The sequence below is a fragment of the Otolemur garnettii genome, unplaced genomic scaffold (assembly GCF_000181295.1).
Source record: "Otolemur garnettii isolate 467f Iridium unplaced genomic scaffold, OtoGar3 scaffold00063, whole genome shotgun sequence".
Taxonomy (NCBI): Eukaryota; Metazoa; Chordata; class Mammalia; order Primates; family Galagidae; genus Otolemur; species Otolemur garnettii.
Window position 1 is genome coordinate 2,924,314 of NW_003852458.1, and position 24,627 is coordinate 2,948,940.

General features: G+C 42.6%; 2 protein-coding genes across 2 annotated transcripts in view; both read right to left on the reverse strand.

Annotated features, from left to right (window-relative positions):
- SLC45A2 (solute carrier family 45 member 2) overlaps nt 1-7,651 on the reverse strand; it is a 38,328-nt gene extending 30,677 nt beyond the window's left edge. The window contains exons 1-2 of the mRNA XM_003792929.3: nt 4,870-7,651; nt 2,696-2,872 (exon numbers count right to left, since the gene is read on the reverse strand). Coding sequence (XP_003792977.1) covers nt 2,696-2,872; nt 4,870-5,254 — 562 coding nt within the window. The 5' untranslated portion in view covers nt 5,255-7,651. The remainder of the gene's footprint in view (nt 1-2,695; nt 2,873-4,869) is intronic.
- Nucleotides 7,652-9,754: 2,103 nt separating this feature from the next.
- Nucleotides 9,755-21,421, reverse strand: AMACR (alpha-methylacyl-CoA racemase). The gene is made up of 5 exons (XM_003792931.3): nt 21,104-21,421; nt 19,041-19,184; nt 17,585-17,742; nt 13,395-13,575; nt 9,755-10,522 (listed from the first exon to the last, which is right to left on the reverse strand). The coding sequence occupies exons 1-5, from the start codon at nt 21,348-21,350 to the stop codon at nt 10,113-10,115; spliced, it is 1,140 nt and encodes a 379-aa protein (XP_003792979.1). The 5' UTR covers nt 21,351-21,421; the 3' UTR covers nt 9,755-10,112.
- Nucleotides 21,422-24,627: the final 3,206 nt, after the last annotated feature.

Here is a 24,627-nt window from a genome sequence, read left to right on the forward strand (position 1 = left end):
AAAAAAACTCATAGATACACTATCCTATATTGGCCTTAGAAAAATTTCCAAAATTAGGGTTCTATCTTCTAATATTAGAGGCAGCAAAGCAGAGGTCATTTTCCCAGGCCCAACACTGTTGCATGCTGGGAGTGGTGCCCATATAGCCCAGTGTCCTTTGGATCAATCAAATCTCAGTGTGTCAGGTTCAAAACCAAAAAAGTTCCCATGACCTTGTAATTAATTTCAACAAATTATGATTAAACAGAAGGAACTGTGAGATTCAAGTTAGGAGAACCAAGTTTGAATCTCTACTTTGGGACCTTCTAGTTGTACACCATGGACAAGGTACTAATCAGTTAACCTCCCTCTTCCCCTGTAATCTGTGGGTCTTGGCCTAAGTATTTAACCAACAGGGTGTCCAGGATAAAAAATCCATAATTTGTAGCTTTGTCAATTTCTATAGTTTCAATATTCCCATCATGGCCAATTTCAAGCCACCAAGGTGATGTCAACCAGCTTACTAACTTTCTAAAAATTTAACAGCTGTGTTCTCACAACCCAGTATGAGACAGCTCTGACAAACTCCTGCCTCCAAGGCTCAGCTTTCACATCTGATAAATTGAAATCATACCACCTCCCCCTAGCCATTGTCAAAATTGAGATAATGTAAGAAAATACCCAGTACAAGGTTATTAGCAGATATGAAGTATTTGATATATATTCATTCAACATTTACTGAGCACCTACTATGTAGCAGACACCATTCCAGGAAATGAATACTCAACAGAGAACATCTGCACACCTGGAGTTGGCATTCTAAATGGGAGCAATAAAGAGCCATGAAAAAAGACAGATGATTGATAGATTAGTAGGTAGATAACGACATGTAAGTAGGTAGGTGAGTAGACAGACACATAGAGATACGTAGATAACCAGTTAGTCTGGTAGTGATAAGTACCAGGAAGAAAAATCAAACCAGCTAAGGACAAGGGGACAGAGGAGTGGTGGAACTGTTTCAGATATGGTAGCCAAGAAAGACTTCACAATGGGGAGACATTGGATGAGAAAGCTGAGTGGAGGCGGCGCCTGTAGCTCAGTAGGTAGAGTGCCAGCCACATACACCCAGGCTGGCGGGTTCGAACCCAGCCCGGGCCAGCTAAAACAATGGCAACTGCAACAAAAAAATAGCCAGGCATTGTGTCAGGCACTTGTAGTCCCAGCTACTTTGGAAGCTGAGGCAAGAGAATTGCTTCAGCCCAGGAGTTTGAGGTTGCTGTGAGCTATGATAGCACAGCACTCTACTGAGGGTGACATAATGAGACTCTGTCTCGAAAAAAAAAAAAAAAAAAAAGAAAGCTGAATGGAATGAAGGCATGATAATGCTATGCCTCCCATATAATTATCTGTGGAAGAGTATCCCAGGCAAGGCAAGAGCCCCTGCTAAGCCCTGAGGCAGGTGCGGGCTGGGTGTGCTCCAGAGACAACAAGAGCCCAGTGGAGCGGTAGCCCCTGAGGAAGGCGATATGGGTGGAAAGTGCATAGGAATGGGAGCCAAGAGGTTGGGAAGATGTCTCAAGCACTGGCCATGTATTATGAGCCTTAAAATCTCTAGAGACGTGGCAGTCAAGGGCCAGTGACAGAGGGGCCAAGACTGCTGCCTCTCTGCCTTCCCTACGGGGAGGAGGAACTACTTGTTTGCTGATACAGCCTTGTTCTTTTCAACTATGTAAATGTTTGCTCAAATGACAACTATTAACCTGATGGCTTCCATTTGCAGACACCATTCTTGGCTCTAGAAATAGAAACTGCAGGCAAACTGAGATCTTCCTTCTCATGTACCTGCCTGGCCATTCATGAAAGGACACAGAGTACACCAAAACATGAAACAAACCCACTGACTGAGCTATGAAGACAATCAATCAGTGGGCTGATAGAGTCCCCTTTAGACATAAAAAAATCCTTCCAGGCTAGACACTGCCACCCCCGATGTGTTCCCCCTGTTCTATCACAGTGCTAACGGTGCTCAGAGTAGTACTGCTCTGAAGGAATGGTCACCAGCAGCAACCAGAGGAGGCCAGCAGCTGCCCAAGAGTCAAGAGAGGTCCCATTGTTCTCCTGGCCTGGACTTTTTTCAAATCTGAAAATTGATGAAATGCCAACTCCTTATATAACTAAGAAATCACTAAGACATGGGGGGTTTGTTTGCTTGGTTTGTTTCTATTTGTTGTTTTTGAAATGTTGTTCTTAGGCCCCCTGCCACAAAGTCATCCGGGGTTTTTATGAAATGAAATGCAAATTCCTGTATCCCAGCCCAGGGATACTGATTCAGACCCACTGAATCAGAACAGCTGGAGAAGGAGCCCAGCAATCTGAATCTTCAACAATCTCCTAAGGAACATGGAGGCTGCACTGCTGACATTTGAGGTCTGCTGCTCTAAAGCAAAAGTAAAGTGTATAAGGCCTCTTTTCATTTCAGTTGCAACTGTCTCCACAAAGCCTTCTTAAGACCGCTGTTATTTAAACTTCCTCTGCAGAAACTCTGCAGACCCAGTCACAAGCTAACTTTGTTTAGAGAGATGCAATGGGAGACAGAGTCCGCGTGATGGGGCAGCCCATCAACAGATCCATTCATTCAGAAGATTCCACGTGCAGAGACACCGGATGGCTTCCGTGGTGGGGAGCTGAAGGAGAGACTTTCTGGAATATTCCCTACCTGTAAAGAGGGCATGGTAGTGAAGGCCCCTCTCCTTGTCTCCATGGGAGCAGACATCAAATAAGTAGGCTTTGATGGGCCCATCAATGAAGTCCGCAGCAAAATCAAAGAGAACCACACCTATCATGGTGATGCTTATGGCCCAAACCCGCTTCCTCCTTGGGTTAGCAATCAAAGCTAAAAGAGAAATAAACATCGGTCTCCTAAATCCTGCTTTAGAATGAACTCCCTGTCATCAAATCATCTCCCTTGCTTTCATTTTGCTTTGTTTATCTAAGTAAAAAGGGCTTCAATATTTCTTTCAGGTTTTAAAAATCACACAAGTGAATGTCTGGAAAACACAGATCTATAGAAACAGAAAGGGAATTAGTGGTTGCCTGGGGCTGGTGCCCAGGAGGCAATGGAGAGTGACTGCTTGTGGGTGATGGGTTTTTTTGACGGATGATGAAAATGTTTTGGAATTAGAGAGTGCTGATCATTGCAAAACTTTGTGACTATACTAAAAAGCTATACTAAAAGGTTTGTAAGCTTTTAAATAGCATAATTTCTGGTATGTGAACTATCTCTTTAAATGTTTAAAATTAACATTTTAAATGAAAATGTTTTGGAATTAGAGAGTGCTGATCATTGCAAAACTTTGTGACTATACTAAAAGCTATACTAAAAGGTTTGTAAGCTTTTAAATAGCATAATTTCTGGTATGTGAACTATCTCTTTAAATAATAAATTATGCATGCTTATTATAAATGAGTCCAAGGATATAGAAAAAGCTCAAGGGAATGTTTCAAATCTTAACCCCAACAAAGGTCATCTTTGGAGACATCCCTTTATACACTTCTGCACATACAGATGCAAGGGTACAGTGATACCCAAATGCAGTACTTCTTAAATTTTGTGCTTAACTATCACCTGGGCAATGGCTGCACCTAGTTCCCAAGACTCAGATTGAACAGACGGGCCTGAAAATTTGCATCTCCAATAACCTCTGCTGCCACTGCTGCTGCAGCTCAGCCCCACCTTTGAATGGCACTGATGACAGAGATACTGTAAGTACAGACTCATCTTCGAGAACTATCCAGAAAGTATCCAGCCAAGTCATGAAAAAATAGAGATACATGGCTACTTTCCAGACAGCCCTTGCATAACCAACTTTCTCTATGTCTTTTCATTTCAATGAATAAAGAGCTTCTTCACAAATTTTACCAGCTAAATAATATTCATCCTGTGGGTAGGCTGCAATTCATTCACTCAGTCTCCCAAATTGTTGTTTCCCTTGCTGCCCGGGAAGCAAAGTTTAGTTTTTTAAACTTAAGAAAGAGTGACAATATTCACATTTTTTAATCATCACAGTACAAAATAAGAGAAAAATCAGCCTGTGCTCCACTTTTCACCACCAGCCATTTAGCACCCTTTCTTAGAAGCAATGATTTTTACCAGCTTTTTGCTCATTCTTCCAGAAACATCCCATATTTGTACATTTATGCCTTCTTTTAAATATACACAAATAACAACTGATTACCTAGCCTCAGAATCATCCATTCCGCTATCCTGAGAATTAATGGTCCAAACATGTGTACTATTTTTAAGTTTAATGATACTTTTTTCAAAGCAACTTTCATGTATTACCACCAATCATTGGTTAATTGGTAACTAATTAATGGCTAGAAAAAGTGCCTACCATCAGGTTTGTTTTTGTCCAGAGTTTACAATGGAAAAACGTTCCACTGAACTGACAGGTTGATGCCCTGTACCCATTAAAGGTTTTACATAAAACTATGAACAAAATTAACTCTCATTTAGACAGACAGGTGACTTGTTTATGGAGCTATTTGGCAGCTGATCAATTTGATAAAATAGTAAATCAAACAGAATGGGCTCAAAAAGAAACAATTGATAAATACATAAAAGTAATTAATTTGGTAAAATAGATAAAAAATTTAGTTCTATCTTAAAACCCTCACAAGAAAACACAAGGCATGCTGATGTTTCCAGAAGTTGAGGCTCCCTAACCACAGAATATGGGTCATATGAAGGAGGAAGTTCTCTGTAACCGAGGTGAAATTATCAATTCTAACCAATTTCCACTAAGTGTCAAAGAAATTCACATTCTCCTGCTATGAAGTTGCACAGTAGGACACATACCCCTGCCTGCCCACCTTGTGAGGTCCACTTACCTGATGTAACAGTGTCCCCATTGAGGTACAAAGCCAAACCCAAAAGCATGATGATGCCCAGGGTGAGGATGTAGGGTCTCCGGCGGCCCCACCTGGACCGGCAGTGGTCGCTGGCTGATCCGACCACAGGCTGCAGCAGGAACCCCAGGATGGGGCTGAGGAGCCACACCATGCTGTACAGACTCTTGGGCAGACCCACACTGAGCAGGACTGGGGTCACGTAAGCAGCCTCCACTGCATAGCAGAACTCCCGGCCGAACATGGCCATGCTGTGCATGATCAGTCTGCCCCGGGGTCTCTCAGGTGGCTGCACGGAGCCACAGGGGCCAACCTCAGCTAAGGATTTATAGGTGTGGAAACCAGCCTGCCCACTGTTACCACCCATGGCCACTGGGTGAGGAACCTTCCTTCCTTCGGGCCCACAGCCTCCTGCACTGTTCTCGGCTTTGTGCTTCAAACTGGATTGGACACAGAGCCTGGCTGAGCAGCCAGCAGAGATGGTCGGGCTGGAGGAGGGGCTCAAATTCTTTCATGCCTCTAAGATCACAAGTTATGATGAGAAGAGAGGGGGTGCTGGAAAGCATGACAGAGATTAGCTGGTGTGAGCCCTCCGGCTCCTTGGAGAGTTTAAGTGATTTTTTAAAGGGATCTTCCTTTGCACCATTCTTTCTCTTTCTCTTTCTCACTCTCTGTCTCACACACACACACAAAAGCACAAATTACACATGATCTCACACGTGGCTTGGAGATAATAAAGCCTTGTTATACAGGGATTAAGTACAAATATTAATGAATTGATATCATTTTACAAACTTTTCAGAGACACAGATATTCTGTCTTTTCCTAACTCTAAAGTTTTCTATACACACAGCTCAGGAGTCCTAAAATCACTAGCTGTCTTGCAGCACCCTGATGTTTCCCTCCTTGCTTATAATAAATTTTATAATTAAGTAGTTCTGCATTTATTCCATATCCTATGTCAGTCTTTGATCTCCTTAAGAGTAGAGATCAGGTTGGTTTTGCTCACCAGCACCTAGGGTAAGAATGACACCCGGCACCTAGTAGGTTTTCAATAAATATTTGCTAACAGGATTATTGAATGAGTAAAATACATGTGACTATCTGTGGAGCCACTCAACGGCTTGTTTGCTGTATTTCCTCCCAAGCACTTTATCTTAAGAGACTACATTTCCCAGGTTCCCTTGCTTTCTGGGTTCTCGTAGATTATAATGGAAGGCATTGGTAGGAAGATGGGGGAGGGAGCGGGAGAAGGAAAGAAGCCAGGGTGTTCCGTGGCTCTCTTCCACCTTCCTGAGGTCTCCGGTAGTGGCTACATCTCCAAGGTGTGTCCAGCTTCCCTGAGGGGACCTGGGCTTCTGGGTCCAGGTAATACCAACTTTCCCATCATCCTTAGAGCCCTAGGATTAATTCTGGCTTCCTATTTTTGCTCACATGACTCCTTATCCCCAGGTTTCTCTGCTCTTTCACCACTAATGTAATTCTCTGTATAAAATTTCCTCTGTTTTAAAGACCTTCTGTGGGTCATACATTTCTCACTGGACCCTGATTTCAAATGAAAAATTTGAGCTGTAGAGGAAACATGAACTTATAGGAAGGGCCCTAAAAAAGTCACAAGAACAAGACCTGGGATCAGAATTTTAAATTTTACATTCTATTTCTTCCTCTTTCAAGGTGTACATCCCTGGGCAAATCACTTTAACTGGTGTTTCTCAAACCACTTGCCAAGGTACCCCAGACATAACAGTGAACTCACAGGGGTCTCTTGAGATATTTAGATATGTAAAAATACCCCTGTGATTGAAGAACAGTTGAGATGCTGTATGTCATGAACCTTACTGACTGCCTACCCAACATCCATTCTCCACTCCCTCCATCCTGATGGAACCTTGATTAGATTCGGGATTCCACCCCTCCCTCACATGCCCACATGCTTTGGGAAGCTGAGCCCAGGGCAGCCCCAGGAGCAGGTGGTCACTACCTAAGGAAGATCTCTACCGAAGAATGGTATGCAATGACTTGTAAGCTAGTTCAAGGAGACACGAGACAAGGTTTGCTGAGGGCTCCTGAGATCTCTTTTTCTGAATGCTGCTGTGTTTGGGTATAAGATACCAAACTTGCTACCAGCCTGAGGCTAAAGCAAACACAAGGAGAACAGGAAGTCGCCAGCCAGGAGAATTGCAGGAAAACTGGGCCACCCTTTTAAAACTCACCATCTCCCCGGACATCAGGTAGACAGTCAAGTGTGTCCTTCTTGTTTTGGACATTGCTACTTGCAGCTGAAGCCAACCCAATTTCATGTAGGAGAAAGTATTTTACAAATCATGAAGTGCAATGTAATTGTTGCTGAAGCCTGAAATTTTACTCAGAGGGAAAATGTGGACATGAAGACAAGAGGCCTAAATGCAACCAACTGCCCTGTTCTGTGTCCCTTGTTTTATCACCATATAGTATGCAGCATCTCATCACTTCCTACATCACAGTATCAAGTGTGTAAACAAATGCTGATCAGACTACATCTTCAAGAATGTAATTCCTCTTCTACTAGAATTTGCCATCTTCAATTGCTCACTTCCCTTCAACTCTCCTGAAAGCTTCCTATTTTCTCCTTACCTGCTCCCTTTCCTGTTTCTAAATTTATAGTTTGTTAAAAGACAAGTGGAAAAAAGAAAGGTGTAGTCTTTTCTACACAGGCTGTTTTAGAAATCTTCAGAAGGGGCTCAGCACCTGTAGCTCAAACAGGTAAGGTGCCAGCCACATACATCAGAGCTGGTGGGTTCGAATCCAGCCTGGGCCTACCAAACAATGACAACTACGACCAAAAATAGTTGGGCATTGTGCAGGCACTTGTAGTCCCAGCTGAGGCAAGAGAATCACTTAAGCCCAGGAGTTGGAGGTTGCTGTGAGCTGTGACACCATAGCACTCTACTCAGGGCAGCAGCTTGACGCTTTGTCTCAAAGAAAAAAAGAGAATCTTCAGAAGGTAAGTATGGGTTACTAACAAAAGCTACTAACCTTGCTCATGTATGTTTGGTCTTTTAGAAGTTCACAACCTACAAAAAACAATGTTTCATTTAAACATTTTGTATAAAGTCAGTTGCAGAAATCAATATTCTAAGATAGCTCATCTGTTTATTCACAGATTTTTGCCAACTTGCTTTTATCCTTTCCCTCCTCAATCCATTCAACAGATATCTTTTCTGAGAACTCATTATAAAAGACTTGGTTCGTATCCATTAGGACAGTGCTCAGAGTGCAGGCATTGAACTGGAAGCATTATAATCATTTGGAAGTTTGACAGAAATGCAAATTAACAGGTCCTGCCCTAGACATACTGCATTAGAATCTCTGGGGATGAGGCCCAAGAATCTGTTTTAGCAGTATCTCGAGATGATTCTTTTGTGTGAAGAATCATTCTTTTGTGTTTCGGGGAACTGAAGGCCCAGTGAAGAGTTTTGTACACAAAAGTAAAATCAATTACTACCCTTGGAGATATGAACAAAGTACAATGGGAAGAAGCTAAGAATTACTGAGCACCCACATGGTCAGACATCTCAATGATACAAGTGAAATTTGAACCCAAAGCCCTTGTGACTCACCATTCATAATCACTTATATAAAACCGCCCTTGAGCTGAGGAGCACAGAAGTTTCACAGAGAAGCCAAGTCTGAGTTTGCTACATCAACAAGCTGGAGCAAAAGCGATATTGTTAGTCCTGGAAAATGAGGCAGTGTCTGGAAAGGAATGGAAATAAGAGACCCCATCATATTTAGAAAATTCAGGTAGGCCAACATTTCCTGTTGTAGAACAGGGGATAGGGAGAGGACTAGGCTGCCAGGGGGAAGTCTTACTTTAATAAAGGGTTGGCACGCTATGTCAATGAGCTTATGTCTTACTCTGTAGGGGAAAAGACCACCACTGAAGAATTTTGTAGGAAAAACAGTCTGGTGTCACAAAGATTACCAGCAGAGTAACATGGTGGGGAAAAGGCAAGGCAGTAATACAAGAGGTAAGTACAGGTAGGCCAACAGAGCAGAAGCCCAGGGAAGAGACAAGAGGGCCTGAGTGGAACCAGCAGTGGGGCTGGGCAGAGGAATGGAGCCAAGAGTTGCTAAGGTGGATCTTACTATTGGGATCTACTTGTTTAATAATTAAGGACTAAGTTTCCACTACAGACCCGGGCACTAGTCTGGAACTGGGGATTTAGCAATGAAAAAAAATGCTTAAAATCCTTACCAAAGCTTCCTCTCTGGTATGTGGTGGTGGGCTGGAGTAAAGGGCTGGGGCTAATAAAACATGATGTCAAGAGTAATATGTGGCATGAAGAAAAATAAGACAGGGTGAGGGTATGCTGAGTGCCAAGGGAGCTGCTACTAAGATGGGGTCGGGAAAGGACTTCCCACAGGGAGACCAATTTGGGCAGCACTAAGGGGAGTGAGGGTGAGCTGAGGGCCCACAAGGGAGTGAGACACAAGGGAAATGTAAGTAGGGAACCGGTGAGAGGAGGAAGAGCCTGCCAGGACCTTCAAATGGAAACAGATCTGCCAAGAAAGAGGCACGGGGCATGGTGCTAAGGTGGGTAGTGCTGACAGACAGCTCCACAGACCAGTCAGGCACCCAGTGGGGCCGGCTAGGTGGAGGGGTGGGAGTTATCTGAAGGAAACCCTAAGAATATCTGCAAATATTCCAGTTCAAAGACACAAACTGAATGGCGTCTTTGTAAAATTAAAACGGTCAGACTTCTCTAAGGACATTCATTTTGGCAAACAGTAGAGCCCAAAATACTTCAATGATTGACAAAGTGATATTTAAATGGTATTTAAAGGGCTTTCTTGAAAGCTTTACACGGACTTAAAAGCACAAGTATACTTTAGGGGAAAAGAGTTTTATTTAATAAAAACATATATTAATTTGCTGAAAAATAAGTATATAGGTATCTTAATGTCAACAAATACATTCTACCAAATAACTGGAAGGCAGAGAAACTGCCACAATTTAGTAGAAGTATGTAAAGCGCTTCCAAATCAAAAGCCCTGATGCTAAGCACTCTCGACGTTCAGTCATTACTGAGACTGGTCAGTGTCTTGCTGCGTCTTGCTGTGTCTTGATTAGGCTGCTCAGACCACCGTGATTCTGCTCCTCCATGCTCCCCTGCACCCCATTTTACATGCTGTTCTTTACTGTGAATGCAGCATTCCGATTCACCTGAGCTGTGGGCCGAGAGTCAGAGGTTAGCTTTTAGTTTATTACTTTCAATGATTTTATCTGCATTAAGCTGATCAATCTCTTCCTGGCTGAATCCAAATTCTTTAAGTATCTCCTCACTGTGTTCTCCTACTAAAGGATCCCTTTTCAAAGAAGGGATGGCAGGAGTGTCGGACAGCAGAGGTGCAGGGCGGGGACTCACGCCCTGCTCCTCGTCAGTGATAAACGAGCCCCGTTCCTGGTTATGATCATGATGGGCAGCCTCTTCAAAAGTCAGAACCGGAGTCACACACGCATCTGTGCCATCAAAGATGTGACACCACTCTGCTTTTGTCTTCTTTGCAAATACATCTACAAACAACTTCTTCATTTCTGGCCAATGCTCCGTGCTCATCTGATGCGGAAGTTCATCTGACTTCAGTCCAAGGCCTGAGGGAAAAATACAGTCTCTTAAATTACTGTGCTTTCGGTAGAGTGATTATAATCAATAAAAATGGATGTTGAGCCACCATACTGTCCTGAATAAGAAATCCAATAAGGGTTTCTCAAGTGAGTTGAAAAAAGCCACTCAAAATCAGTTTGAAGTTGGATCCAAGGCTGCAGAGGACACAGGGAGCAGGTGCGGCAGGACTCAGAGCGAACTTGCCACTGCTAACTTGCATTTCATTAGAGGAAATTTGCCATAGCAAACTTGCATTTCATCAAAAGCAGTCTATTTTGAATGGTGTAGTTGACAGAAATTGATTTCTTCCCTGAGTAGGTTTCCCAAAAGGAATTGCCTCAGGATATTATCTGTCCTACTGAATTAAAGCAATCTTGTATTTTATACCATGCACCCAAAATTTATAAAAAAGAAAATTCAAACAATTTTACACTTGACTGTTTTCAAGGAAAAAGCCTAAAGACAAGTGATAAAATTCAGGGCTGCAATTTTATATGTAATATTCGTTTCTTTTTATTTTGGTAATGAGCTAGAATGATCAGATGCCTGGCCTCTGTCGTAAGTCCCAGTTACTCGGGAGGATGGCTTGAGCCCAGGAGTTTGAGGTCAGCCTCAAACAATATAGCAATATAGCAAGACCCCAACTCTAAAACAATTTTTAAAAAGTCAGTGAATAATGAATGAACGTTTAAATAAATAAATAAAAGAACTTGAAAGGGGTTCTGTAGTAGGAACAAAGGACTTGTAAGGTAGCCAAAGACTCCTGCAAACTGTTCCAGTAGCAGAATGACAGGAAAGTGTCAGCAGCCACTGAACGGTGGGGCATGCAGACTTTCCTCTCAGGCACAAGGGCCCACCAACACCACAGTGCAGGAGAAACAGGAGCAGCCACCTGGGGATTTACCAGGAAGGATGGCATTTCTAGTTCAAGGTTCCATCTGTGCTTCCTTTACTGACCATGTGAGCCCACCCCAGCAGAGACACCAGATGCCACTGCTCATTAAATTATGCCCAAAGACCACTGTACAAGCATTTAGTGTAAATGTCACTTTGCTTCCCTCATATAAAATGGTTTTTAAATGCAGACAGTTAAGTGTCAAATGATAATGAAAGGACCTTTTCCTTATGCATAAATGTTCAACCTGAAAAAACAGTAACAAATAATAAATTCACTAACAGGAATATCTCAACAGCAGGAAAAGAATCACAGGGCTCAACGGAGATTATCAAGTCTGAGGAAGTAAAAGAAAAAATAAAGAAAAATGAACACAGTCTCCGAGATTTGTGAGACACCAGCAAATACACCAAAGTATGTATTAAGGAAGTCTCAAAAAAGACAGAAAAGACAGAAAGAAGTCTTGAAGAAATAATGCCTGAAAATTTCCAAATTTGATGAAAAACATTAATGTGCACATCCAAAAAGCTCAAGGAACTCAAGTAACATAAACTCAAAGATCCACACCTAAAATTAATAAATAGGAGCTCAGTAAGGTAGTAGGACACAAGATTAGTACAGAAAAACCAATTGCATTTCTATACAGCAGCAATGAACAATCTGAAAATGTTCCCATCGACAGTAACACCAAAAAGGATACTATTCTTCAAAATTAATTCAGCCAAAATTAATTCAGTTATGCACTGAAAACTACAAAGTATCAATGAAAGAAATTTGACCAGACATGGTGGTTCACACCTATAATTCCAGTACTTTAGGAGGCCAAGGTAGGAGAACCAATTAAGGCCAAGAGTTTGAGACTAGTCTGAGAAGAACAGTGAGACCCCATCACTACACACATGCCCATAGGCCCAGCTATTCAGGAGACTGAGGTGGGCAGATCACTTGAGCCCAAGAGTTGGAGATTGAAGCCTGGGCTACAGAGCAAAGCCTTGTCTCTAAAAATTAATTAATTAATTAATTAATTAATGGACAGTAATCCATGATCATGGACTAGAGCAGCGGTTCTCAACCTGTGGGTCACAACCCACAGGAACTGTATTAAAGGGCTGCAGCATTAGGAAGGTTGAGAACCACTAGACTAGAGGCTTTATATATTTATTTGTTTGTTTGTTTATATATTTTACAGAGGAGTCTTACTATGTTGCCCAGGCTAGTCTCCAACTTCTGAGCTCAAGCAATCCTCCTGGGAAGGTTTACTTTTCTTAAGATGGTAATACTCCCCAGACTGTTGTACAGATTTAAAGTAGCTCCTATCAAAATGCCAGCAGCCTTTTCTTCCAAAGCTGGAAAGTTGATCCTAAAATTTATATGGATTGAAGGGATCCCAAAGAGCCAAAATAATCTTTAAAAAGAACAAAGTATCCAACACTATAGGTGTGAAAAGTAATAAAATCACTGACTCTCTCACACAAAAGGAATTATTATCTTTCAAAACCTTCAGCCATTGTATAGATTAGTAAAACTTCCTGTCAGTTTCAAAGATGGGCAAAATGCCCTGCAATACACTGATGGCTAAAATCAGGCTAATTACAAACTGGATATGCATCCTGGGTTTAGGCCAGGCGCGTTGGCTCATGCCTGTAATCCTAGCATTTTGGGAGGCCGAGGTGGGTGAATCGCCTAAGCTCAGAAGTTTGAGACCAGCCTGAGCTGGGGCAAGACCCCCATCTCTAAAAATAGCTGAGGTTGTGGCTGACGCCTGTAGTCCCAGTTACTCAGGAGGCTGAGCAAGAGAATCGCTTGAGCCCAAAAGTTAGAGATTGCTGTGAGCTATGATGCCAGAGCACCCTACTGGGGTAACAAAGTGAGACTCTATCTAAAAAAAAAGGGGGGGGGAATAACATGAATCGTACAAGGCACCAAGACAGAGGCTAACGAACATCCACAGCAACGTTACTTACCTTTGAGCAGCAGCTCATAGAACTGGGGCTCCAGTGCTCCCACAGCCATGAACTCCCCATCTGCAGTCTTGTAAACTGTATAGAAAGGTGCTCCCCCATCCAACAGGTTTTGTCCTCGAGGTTCCGACCACAATTTTTGACTTTTCCACAGAAAAGAACTTAGATATGCTACTCCTTCCACCTTTGAAAAAGCAAAATACAATATGAATCAACATAACTCAAGTGTAAAAACAAGATTAATTCCTATTTGGGACTTTTAAAAAGTTGTGTAAAAATACTTGTCTTGGAAAATATGGAGAGGATATCTAATTATACAGCTTTGATATTTACCTGGATGGAATTATAACATTTTTCTTAGTAAAGTATCTCAAGCATGGAAAAAGAAATATCCAATGTACTCAATACTAATATGAAACCAATGTATAAACAATTACACGCCCACACGAATGATGAAATACAATTATAGTCTAGCAAGGGGAAGGGGAAAGTAGGGAGAGAGGAGGGGGGTGGAGGGAAGGCACTTTGGTGGGATCCCACCTAATGTGCATAGTATGAGGGTGTTCAGCATGCCCCTTGGGTGAAGGGCTACAACATAAACCTTATAATTAAAAACAATGTAACATAAAAATGTGTACCCTCATATTAATTTGAAATTTTAAAAAAATAAATTAACTGGGCTTGGTGGTGTGAGCCTGTAGTCCCAGGTATTTGGAAGGCTGAAGAAGGAGGATCACTTGTAGCCAGCCGTTTGAAGTTGCAATAAGCTATGATCATGCCACTGTTCTCCAGCCTGGAAGACAGAGAAAGACCCTGTCTCTGAAAAAAAAAGTAGGTGGCAGAAAGGGTCAGAAGCACTGCCCCCCCCCCCACCTGACCCTAAAGCTCCACCTTCCAATCTCTTCCCTCTACTGCTGCCTGTGGGCACTGTCCCCAGAGTCCAGAAAGAATGAACCGAGGCCTTGGGAGTATTGAGAATTTTAGGCTAAACACTTTTCTAGTGATAATTTAAATACATGCAATTGATTATTTATAGTCAATATAAATAAAAGGTGATTGCTGCTTTCATCAGAACGTATCTAATCAGAATTACATAATGATTCGGAGATAGTAAGACATTAGTATATATAAAAATGTAAACTTTCTTCAGGTTCATCATGGCTAATTACTTAAGGCCAAATGAAATCAGAAATTATATTAATTACTTCTTTATTGCTGGAAACCCTTGTTCACACTTGTGAAAGCTGAATGGGGAAGAAGCAGACGCTTTCTTCTTTAGGACAGCAGTTTTCACAACTCCTTGGCAGCAGCAAAATCCTTGACCCTGGCCTGTGTGTGAAGAGCTGGAATCTGTCTTTTCATAGTGCTATTTCCTTGTAACTGTGGCAACTATGCAAATGGGTGGCCCATCTTGCTGTATTTACCCCTGATCTGGGGGGCACATCTGGCCTGAAGTGCTGAGGTCTGGCCTGTGGGATGTTTGCCTGTATGATGGAGAGGTTTCAAATGCTGGTAGGCAATTGAGGCTGCAGTTTCCCTGTGTCAAGGAACTCTCAGCTGCAGGTGAGGGGGCAAAAGAAACCATGTGGCTGAGTAGCTACTGCCAGGCCTCATGATGAAATGGTAATTATTCCTGCTGTCTTTTGTCCTGCACCCTCCGATGACACTAAGTAAAGACAAGACTAGAACAGAACCTGGTTCTGTCCTGACTGGGCCAAACCAGACCTGTAACTCTGTTAGTGCACCTGCATTTCAACCATCTCACCAGGACATCCAGCGTGTAAAAGAGATTAAAGGCATATTTTCTTAGCATAAATTTATTTTATGTTATGTTTACATAACGAATATTTATATATTATGCTGCCAGACCAATGAAGCTGTTTTGATGAACATAAACACATGAAGTCAGGGCTTATGGGTGATGGTCTCACCACGTCAAGTATTCAGTTTGTTACTACATTTTGTTGTGGACTCAATGTTAGGAAAATTCTGAGTCATGGAGATTAGTTAGAAATGTCTACAGTGTTTAAGTAGTTTGCTTCAAATTTCAGATTATGTTTCATTTATGATGAAGCAGAAAAATGTTTTGTTTCAAGGTTTACTTACTATGGTATCTAAAAACTTCTCACATTCTTCGGCCTGAACAGGAAAGTCCAATAAGCAGTATTCAGAATTCTCTGTTGAAACTACGTGTACCACCATTTAACAACCTAAGGGTTTTTTTCTGTTGCCCTCAAACTTCTGGGTTTATCTCTATGTCCTCAAAGTGTTGGGATTAAAGGCATAAACCACTGAGCCCAGCCCTCCACCTGCTTTAGAAGGCAGTTGACATTTCTGAACTTTGAAGTCTTCAGTGCCATAAAGCAGTCAGTGTATCTCCCTTAGGCAGGTCTATTCATCAGAGGGGGGAATGCCTGGTGGGGAGCGGCATAATGCTGGCCGTGACCTGCTGCTCTCTCAGACTGACACTGTGCCAGGATCATGTAGGAGCTGGACACATGGGAAAAACCACACTCTCTAGCTTGTTAAATACAAGGGGGGGAGCTCAAAGGGGATGTGAGATGTGCCCTGACAATAGTATCATAAGGCACAGACTCAGTACAGGGCTGGGTATGATTCACCCCCTAGGAGAAAGTAGCAGAGAGTCAAGGCTTCAGAGACTGGTAAGCGAACTTTATAAAGGTTCCCAACCCAACTGACACCTCGGCTTTAAACTCTTAAGATATCCCCCACCATTGACCCTCTAACCATTCCATTTCCTTGGTTTCCAGGACAACACTCCCTTCTGGTTCTCTACTTTGTCCTCCTATCCTTTGCTTCTCTGCCCAGGCTGCCTTAAACACAAGTGTTTCTGTCCCCTTTCCCAGTGGACCACACAGTCTCAGGTGGCTCCCCCACTACTCCCTAATGGCTCCACAAACTCTTTCCAGTCCCTAACCTCAAGGAATTCACCCAGATATCTGAAACGCACTTCCAACCAGAAGTAACCAAAAGTGATTCCTTTTCTTCTTATGGAAATAATCACAATGACAACTCATACGGAGTGCATGCCCTATGCCAAGCACTGTTTGCACACTGGACAGCAGATGAACTCACCCTATTCTCTAACAAAGCTATGGAGTAGATGGCATTATCTCCATTTTACAACAGAAACTGAGAGATAAGTTTAGTACTGTATTCAAGGCCTGGTAACTGGCAAGTTCGGGATGGAAGCAGCTGGCCGCCAGAGTCTATGCCTGTGACCACTGCTCCACTTCGCCTTGTTCTGCAACAGTCTTCCTGCCAGGTGCCAGCAACACCCACCATGAGGTCATCCACGTCAGAAATATGGGAGCCAGCCCTGAATCCACCCACTTCCCTCCTTGCCATTCCATGATCATTTCCCAGCAATTTTGTAGCTCAAATATCCGTTAAATCCAAGCCAATCCTACCCTTAACTGCTTTACTAATTGCTCTGATCTCTTCAGCAATAATCCAGTAACTGGGCTTTCCACCTCCAACCTTGTCTCCCTCAAATCCATTCTCTAGCCCACCTCCAAATGCCTGTGAAAATGCAAACACGTAGTGGTACTGACTGGACTCTCTTACCCACAAGCTTAGAGAACTTGGGCAAATGGCTGTGTTTATTTCCTCCTCTTTAAAATAATAATGTATTCCAAATGAAGTTGATGTTTTGAGGATTAGAAGAAATCACACAGGGAAAGCGCTCCGCAGAGCATGAGGCCAGCTCCCAATGTATGACAGTGAACAAACAGAAGCATTATATCATCAGACCATCCCCTACAAAATGCAGCAGGAAGGGCTAGACAGGAAGGTCAGTGTTATCTTGGCATCCTTAATAATGTTCTCTCTCTACTAAGAAAGACTTCTTGAACTCAGCTTTAAATGAGGATTGTTTGAAAATTATATTCTAAGCATAAGAAATAATTTTAGGAAAATTACTGAAATACAACACAGGGATCAGATGTGTCACAAAACATTTCAAGGAGTGACTCCACAAACAGATGATCAAAATATGACATTCTGACATATATAAAGGAGACTGAGGCTGTCTTACAGAAAAGGGCATCATTGCTAATTTGGAGTCAAACTTTAAATTCATTTATCTCTTATTCAAAAAGAAGTTTGAGGCAATGATACATTGTACTTAGGAATCAGTGGCAGGCTTATCAGTTCCCTCAATTAATACTTACCATATTTGCATCAATGACCTGACCTTTGCCAGAGCGTGTGCGTTCAAAAAGAGCCATCATAATGCCCAGTGCACACATGAGGCCTCCGCCACCAAAGTCAGCAACGAGATTTGGCGGGGCATACGGATTCTCACTGCTGCCGATTTTGGACAGAACACCTGTATCATTAAAAATAAATGTAATGTCTTTTTCAAACTTAATATCTCTTTTAGATAAATACATGAACATTTTAGAGGAATAATCAATCTCTCTAGTCAATGGCATAAATGAAAACTAGTACACTGACACTTTTCCAAATTTGAATCAATTTAGCAAACTTACAAATAGCCTGTCCCTCAAGACAGGCTCTTTATTTTGTATGATTTTTCTTCTCTAAAACTTTATTCTGACTGACATTCTCAAAATCTTATTGTGAAGTTTTTACTCTCCAAGTATTGGCAAAACCTTATTATCAATTTATACTATAGCTTTAACATGCACTTTCATTCTTATTAGAAAGAGATGCAACAAAATAATCAAAAACAAGAAAAAGAAAAGTGATTAGGGCAGTGCCTGTGGCTCAAAGGAATAGGGCACCCGCCCCATATGCTGGAGGTGGCAGGTTCAAACCCAGCCCCGGCCAAAAACTGCAAAAAAAAAAAAAAGGTGATTAAATTTTAAAACAGATGTGAAAAGCCAATTCTAGACCCATTGCTTTCCTCAACCTTTAAATGTGTAGTCATAAAATATCTGTGACCTCCTTTAGTCAACAATATACAGTTCTTAGAATTTTAGAATCAGGCCCTTCTAAAACATGTTCTCACAGGCAAAAATTCGAACAAAGTGATATCAGGACCTCAAAAACATGAACCATGGGCTTTTTCTAATGTTCATAGAAGTCTGAAATGATGACTCAGGCAATTCTCCATGGAGTTGGGAGAGCTGTCAGGATGAAACTATAGTATATTGATGTTTTCAAACTATAGAGCAATCATCCCTACTACCACTACATTTCTTAATTCCTCCAGGGGCTTAACTAAGAACTGACTCCATAAATGTAGCAAATAAATGTTACTACTGAGAATTTATTATCCTCGAAATGTGTTAAGATGGGGAGGTGGGAGGGTGCAAATAATTGTTCCAAGACCACACCAACCCATTTTAAACAACCAGGTCTTTCTCACTGATTCTGGCAAATATAGTAAACCGTCTGTACGTTGACCACCCAAGGGATGGAACAAATTGGTCAACATATGTAGGTTGTCAATATCAAGAACTAGGCCTATTGTACTGATTTGTGTGGTGCATGTTTGGTCTATGAAAAATAGGCCAACTTAATGAGGTAGTCGATGTAGGGAGGTTGTCAACAATGGAAATTCTACTGTATATAACTCTTTACCTTTACAAATTCTTGTTAATCATTGATCCTTACTAGAAACAAATAAAAAGGGTAGAAATATTTTTTCTTTCAACATACCTGACAAAGCCAAATAGTTGATATCATGACCAGCTAACCTGGAGAATCTTCCTGACTGGCCAAATCCACTCAGCCTGGCATATATAAGCTTCGGATTCTCCCGCTGCAGAATCTCTGGGCCAAGCTGGAGTTTCTCCATGACACCTTAAGAGAAAAGTAATAATTTTAAGAGATGAATTGAGGATGGGCATAATCTCTTCTCTGAGGAGAACATAAAATGCACTCTTGCAAGTAATACTAATAGCAACATTGGTTATGGGCTGATAGCATGCTTCTAGCAACTAAGGACCAAAAGGGAAAAATCACCATTTCTGAAATGGGTAGCTTCTGTGCCCAGTTATTTCTTCTGGCACTAGGTATACCAAGCCCACTAGATCCCCAAAGCAGCCATGACATTCCTCTAGTCAGCTGCTTTTTCCCCTGTATCTTCATCAATGCCTACCACCTCCCACCTTGTCCTGTGCTAATAATATATGCACTTACACATCTTCCCTATCTGCTCAGGGGCTCTTCTAGGCCCCTAATGTACCTAGTATCAGTACCCTCCCAAAAAGCCTCAGTATATATCCATAGAAAGGTTAGCTACAATAGCACCCGAGAGTGTTTAAGCTATTAAAACATTTATTACAAAACACACAGGCATTACAAACCTAAACCTAAAGTCTCCTGCCATTAAAAGTAATCAAGATTACATAATAAACTCAGTCTTTATCTTTTTAGGGTTATAATAAATAATAAGAACTCTATTCACCTCATTAACACCAGGTAAAAACCCCTCACCTGGAGGCTATGTCTATACTCACAGCTTTACCTTACTTGGACAAATTGTTTAACCATGCTGAGCCTCCCTCTTCTTCAAACAGGGAAACTATGAATTCATGACATGATCCTAATTACTAAATTATGATTGTTACAGTCTTCAAATACAGCTATGGAGGTTAGATGAGTAATACCATTCAAAAAGCCAGGTGTCCCATAGTGGACATTCAATTCATTCACCATTTACTGGCTTCCAGCTGTAGACCAAGACTTGAACAAAATTAGAAACTGTCTGAGACACGACTGGAGTGATGTTAGACCAAAACACCAGTTTTTTAAAAGTTGTCACATGACAGTACATTGATGTTTTCAGACAATAGAGCAATCAGCCCTACTACCAGTGGCAAGGCAGATTCAGCAGGTATGGAAGGAAAGAACCCCAAATCTGGTAAGAAGGAAGAATGACTGGATGCGTGATCACTCAAAAAAGGTGGGGTGAAAGTAAGATCAGAGAGCAGGATGAGGTACAGGTTGCAGCTTCAAGCAACCGGGTGCACACTGACTCAGTTCACTGAGATAAATTACACAAAGGAGATGCCACTGTAGGAGGGATGAGGAAAGGCTCAGTTTAGGATTTCTGAAGTCGCCTAGAGGAGGGCCAGGGGACAACGTCCAGGACCTGTGCATGCCAGCAGTCTGCAGCTATTAAAGAGTGGGGCACAGTTATGGATTTGGGAACCCAAATAGCTATCTATAAAAGGTGAAAACAATGGAAATGGATAAGGTGGCTCCAGAGAGTAGAGTACAAATAGAGAAATGAGATGATGCTGAAACTTGGGAACATCAGCATTTAAGGCAGGGAGCGTCAGCCCGGGTCCGCAAATGGTTTGAGAAGGTACACAACCCCAAAACAATTGCTAAATGACAATGTACCTAGACACAGCCTTCTGAGGAGATCATCTATGGCTTTCAATACATTCTCATAGGGCTCAAGACCCTCAAATAATGAAGACAGACAAATACAGGAGGGTTAACATTTAACAGGAAAACTGAGGGACTTAGAAGGAGTCAGAGTGGCAAAAAAAGAGCAGCATCTGTAACTCAGAACCCGTTATCTCAAGGCACGAATGAACTCCAACAATATCAAATGAGGAGGTTTCAGAAATGGTAAAACGGACAACAGTTCGTATAGCAATAGGGCAAAGGTGTGGACCAAATCATACTTCCAGGACCCTCCCTCCTGATAGTTTCTCTAGTGATAGATCAAACCCCACCCAGATAGAGCCCCGCGGGCCGGGGCTCACCGCGGCGGAAGGGCTCCAGCACCACGTCCGCCCGGGCACACAGGCGCCGCAGCACGGCCGCTCCCCGCGGCTGCTTCAGGTCCAGCACCAGCGAGCGCTTGCCCCGGGACAAGTGGCTCACGTCGCCGCTCCCGCCGGGCCGGTCCACGCGCACCACCTGCGCCCCGAAGTCAGCCAGGACCATACCGCAGAACGGACCCGGGGCCAGGCCCGCCAGCTCCACGACCTGGATGCCCCTCAACGGCATAGTGGCTCCCAGCTGCACCTGAACTACAAGACCCAGCGGTCTTTCATACCCCCACCGCCTGCCGGAGCCCTCCCCAGACCCGGCGCACCGCCCCTACTCCGGCGAGCTCAGAGCCCAATCGCACGCCCTCCTCGTGCGCCTGCGCGTGCCTGCGGAGTCTGCGCACTGGTGCGTTTCCCTGCGCTGCCGGCACGGCTAGCCAGCTGCGAGTCCTCGGGGCTGCGTTAACCTTTCTTCCGACTTTCAAGTCCAGGATTGCAGGGGTTGACCTTGGAACCTTTGACCTGTTACCGCCCCCTCAGAACGTCCTGATTCTCACCACTGCAATCCCCAGCCCTCGAGCCGTTTGAGCCCTGTCCCCCCCTAGAGAAATGAAAGTACATAAATGCGTAAGAACAATGCAAAGGGATTTCCTTCCCTGTGGTGCGGTCTATCTCCTTTCCCGCCCCTAGTTTTTAGCTGGCTACTGGATCATTTCATCCAGAAGCGGTTTGAGATCCCTCCTGCGTATGCTCCTATTGAGTTACAGACTTTGTGGGTTACACGTCTAAAAAATAAAAAGTCCTAGATATGCTAGGTGAGAGGTCAAAGACCAAAAATTAAAGATTATTTCGAGACAGGAGATGAAAGGAAAACAGGACCCAGGCTCTGTATGGGCGACCACGGCCTTTATTCCGCTCTGGTGAGGATGAGCTGAGTTCGAGAAGGGAGTCAGCACATCGATCAACAGGGAGGGGAATTTTAAAGGTTAGGAAGGTGGGGGTCGGAACATTCCCTTTCCAGGGTTGAACATTTGTTGGAAGGGTAGGGATTGGCCCATTTGCCTTTCCTAGGTGGGACGTTGTGGGGGGTGAGGCGGAGAGGATTAACCCATTCACCTTTCTTAGGTGAGACATCCGGTTGACGAGAGTAGGGGCTTGATTCTTTTAGGCGGGTCCACCCTATTTGAGTGGGCTTTGATCTATCACTAGGGAAACAGTGTCAGAAGATCGGAGATTGTGGTTAATGCTCATCAGAGTTAATTGAGAAAGTATTAGAGGGGAGGGGGGAGGTTTGATAGAGGGAGCATAAACAGTGGGACCACACCTAAAGAGCATATTGCAAGGGTTACAAGTCAAATCTATTAAGAATAGAACATAAATGTCTTAACACAATAAGTAAATGAGGTGAAAGCTATGTTGATTAGTTTGATGTAAGCGCTCCAAATTGTATAAGAAATCAACACGTACCCCACAAATGCATAAATGTATTCATGATCTATTTATATGACTTAATAAAAGGGAAAAAAAGGAGAGAAAGCATTAGAAATCTTGACTTGTTACTTGCCATCTCTATGAATTTCCAATTTTCAACTTTAGTGCACGATCTTTTTTAAAAGTACAAAAAAGTATTTACTATCTCAAATAGTTGGAATACTTTTATAAATCATTTTCTCTTTTCTTTGTATAATGTATGTGTAGGTGGCCTAGCATAACTTCTGGCATCTCTAAGAATTCGAATAGAGGCAGAAGTAGGTGCCAGGGAAATCTCTGCACTTATCCTTAGTATTAGTTTATGTATTTTGAGGCAGATGAACAAAGAAAAACTTAGCACAGTTGTACTCAAGATTTTTCAGGCAAGACGTGATGAACTAGAATTATTTCACATCCTCATAGTTCCCTGTGAGGAATTACCTTCCACTAGAGGCAGGTACTTTTTCTTATCCTCCATCTCTATGGCCTTCTTGCCCTTTCTATCTCATGTTCCTACCTTTCTTCAAGCATACGTTTCCTTACTCTCACCTCTTTCGTTTTTATTTCGAGAAACTTAAAAACAGAAAATTACAAAGAATGAGAATGCAGATATCCAGATTAACACATTAATATATCATCTAGACTGTACAGATATAGCTTGAGCTAACACCCAAGATCAAATTCACATGAATCAGAGATCTTACCTAGCATCAAGCTTCACTAATATTCTGAAAGATAAGGGTCATGAAAAGGTTGAGACAAGACAGGAGAGAGATCTGGGAAATCTCACATGACTCTTCAGATTGTTCTTACATGGGACATACACTCTTTCTTACAGACTGAATTATGTCTCTTCAAAATCCATGTGTTGAAATGAAAATGGAGCCGGGTATGGTGGCTCAAGCCTGTATTCCTAGCACACAGAGAGGCTGAGGTGAGTGGATTGCTTGAGCTCAGGAGTTTGAAACCAGCCTGAACGAGAGCAATACCCCATCTCTACTACAAATAGAAAAACTAGCTGGGCATTGTGGGGCACCTGTAGTCCCAGGTACTTGGGATGCTGAGGCAAGAGGATTGCTTGGGACTAAGAGTTTGAGGATGCAGTGAGCTATGACACCACAGCACTCTGTCTAGGGTGCCAAAGTGAGACACTGTCTCAAAAAAAAAAAAAAAAGAGAAATGAAAATGGAAACACAACATACCAAAACCTGTGGGATGCAGTGGCAATGTCACATACCAAAACCTGCAGGATAAAGCAAAAGCATTGCTTATGTTAGAGTAGGGAGTCAGATATGAGCGGAGAAGGAGGGAATGGGAAAGTCAGCCGGTTTGAACCAGCAGCCTCAAACAAACAGAAGAAGAAAGGAGTAATTAATTTCCCAGTTTGTACAGGTACAAAGTGACGTTTTTCTCATTATATCATAATTATATTAAACTAATATTATGGTTTTGATCCCCTCCCCTTTGTGGGACAAACAGGGGAACTATGAGTAAGAACTGAGGTTGGACAAAGTAAGCCCTGACCACCCAGCCTTCTTTGACTACAAATAAAAACATCAACTGTTCAGGGATCAGGGCAGTGGCTCCTGTTGAGGCTGCCTGCTCCCTTCCTTGGGAGTGTGCTTTCACTTTTTTGCACAAGTCTTTCCTAAGCCTGTCCACGTAACACTCAGTCAGTCTGCTATTATTGCTCAGTTGTGTGTGCATCCTGAAAATCTTTTCTACACTGTCAGCATGGACCTTTATGCCAGTGTTACTAGGAGGGAAGTTTATAGCAAGAAACATCAAAAAAGTATAAAGACTTCAAATAGCCTAAAAAAGTACCTCAGGGGCCTAGAAAGGCAAGAACAAACCAAACCCAATGTTAGTAGAAGGAGAAAACTAATAAAGGTCAGAACAGAACTAATAAAATAGAGACAAAAAAATTACAAAGGGCTCGGCGCCTGTGGCTCAAGTGTCTAAGGCGCCAGCCACATACACCTAAGGTGGTGGGTTTGAATCCAGCCCAGACCCGCCAAACAACAATGACGGCTGCAACCAAAAAA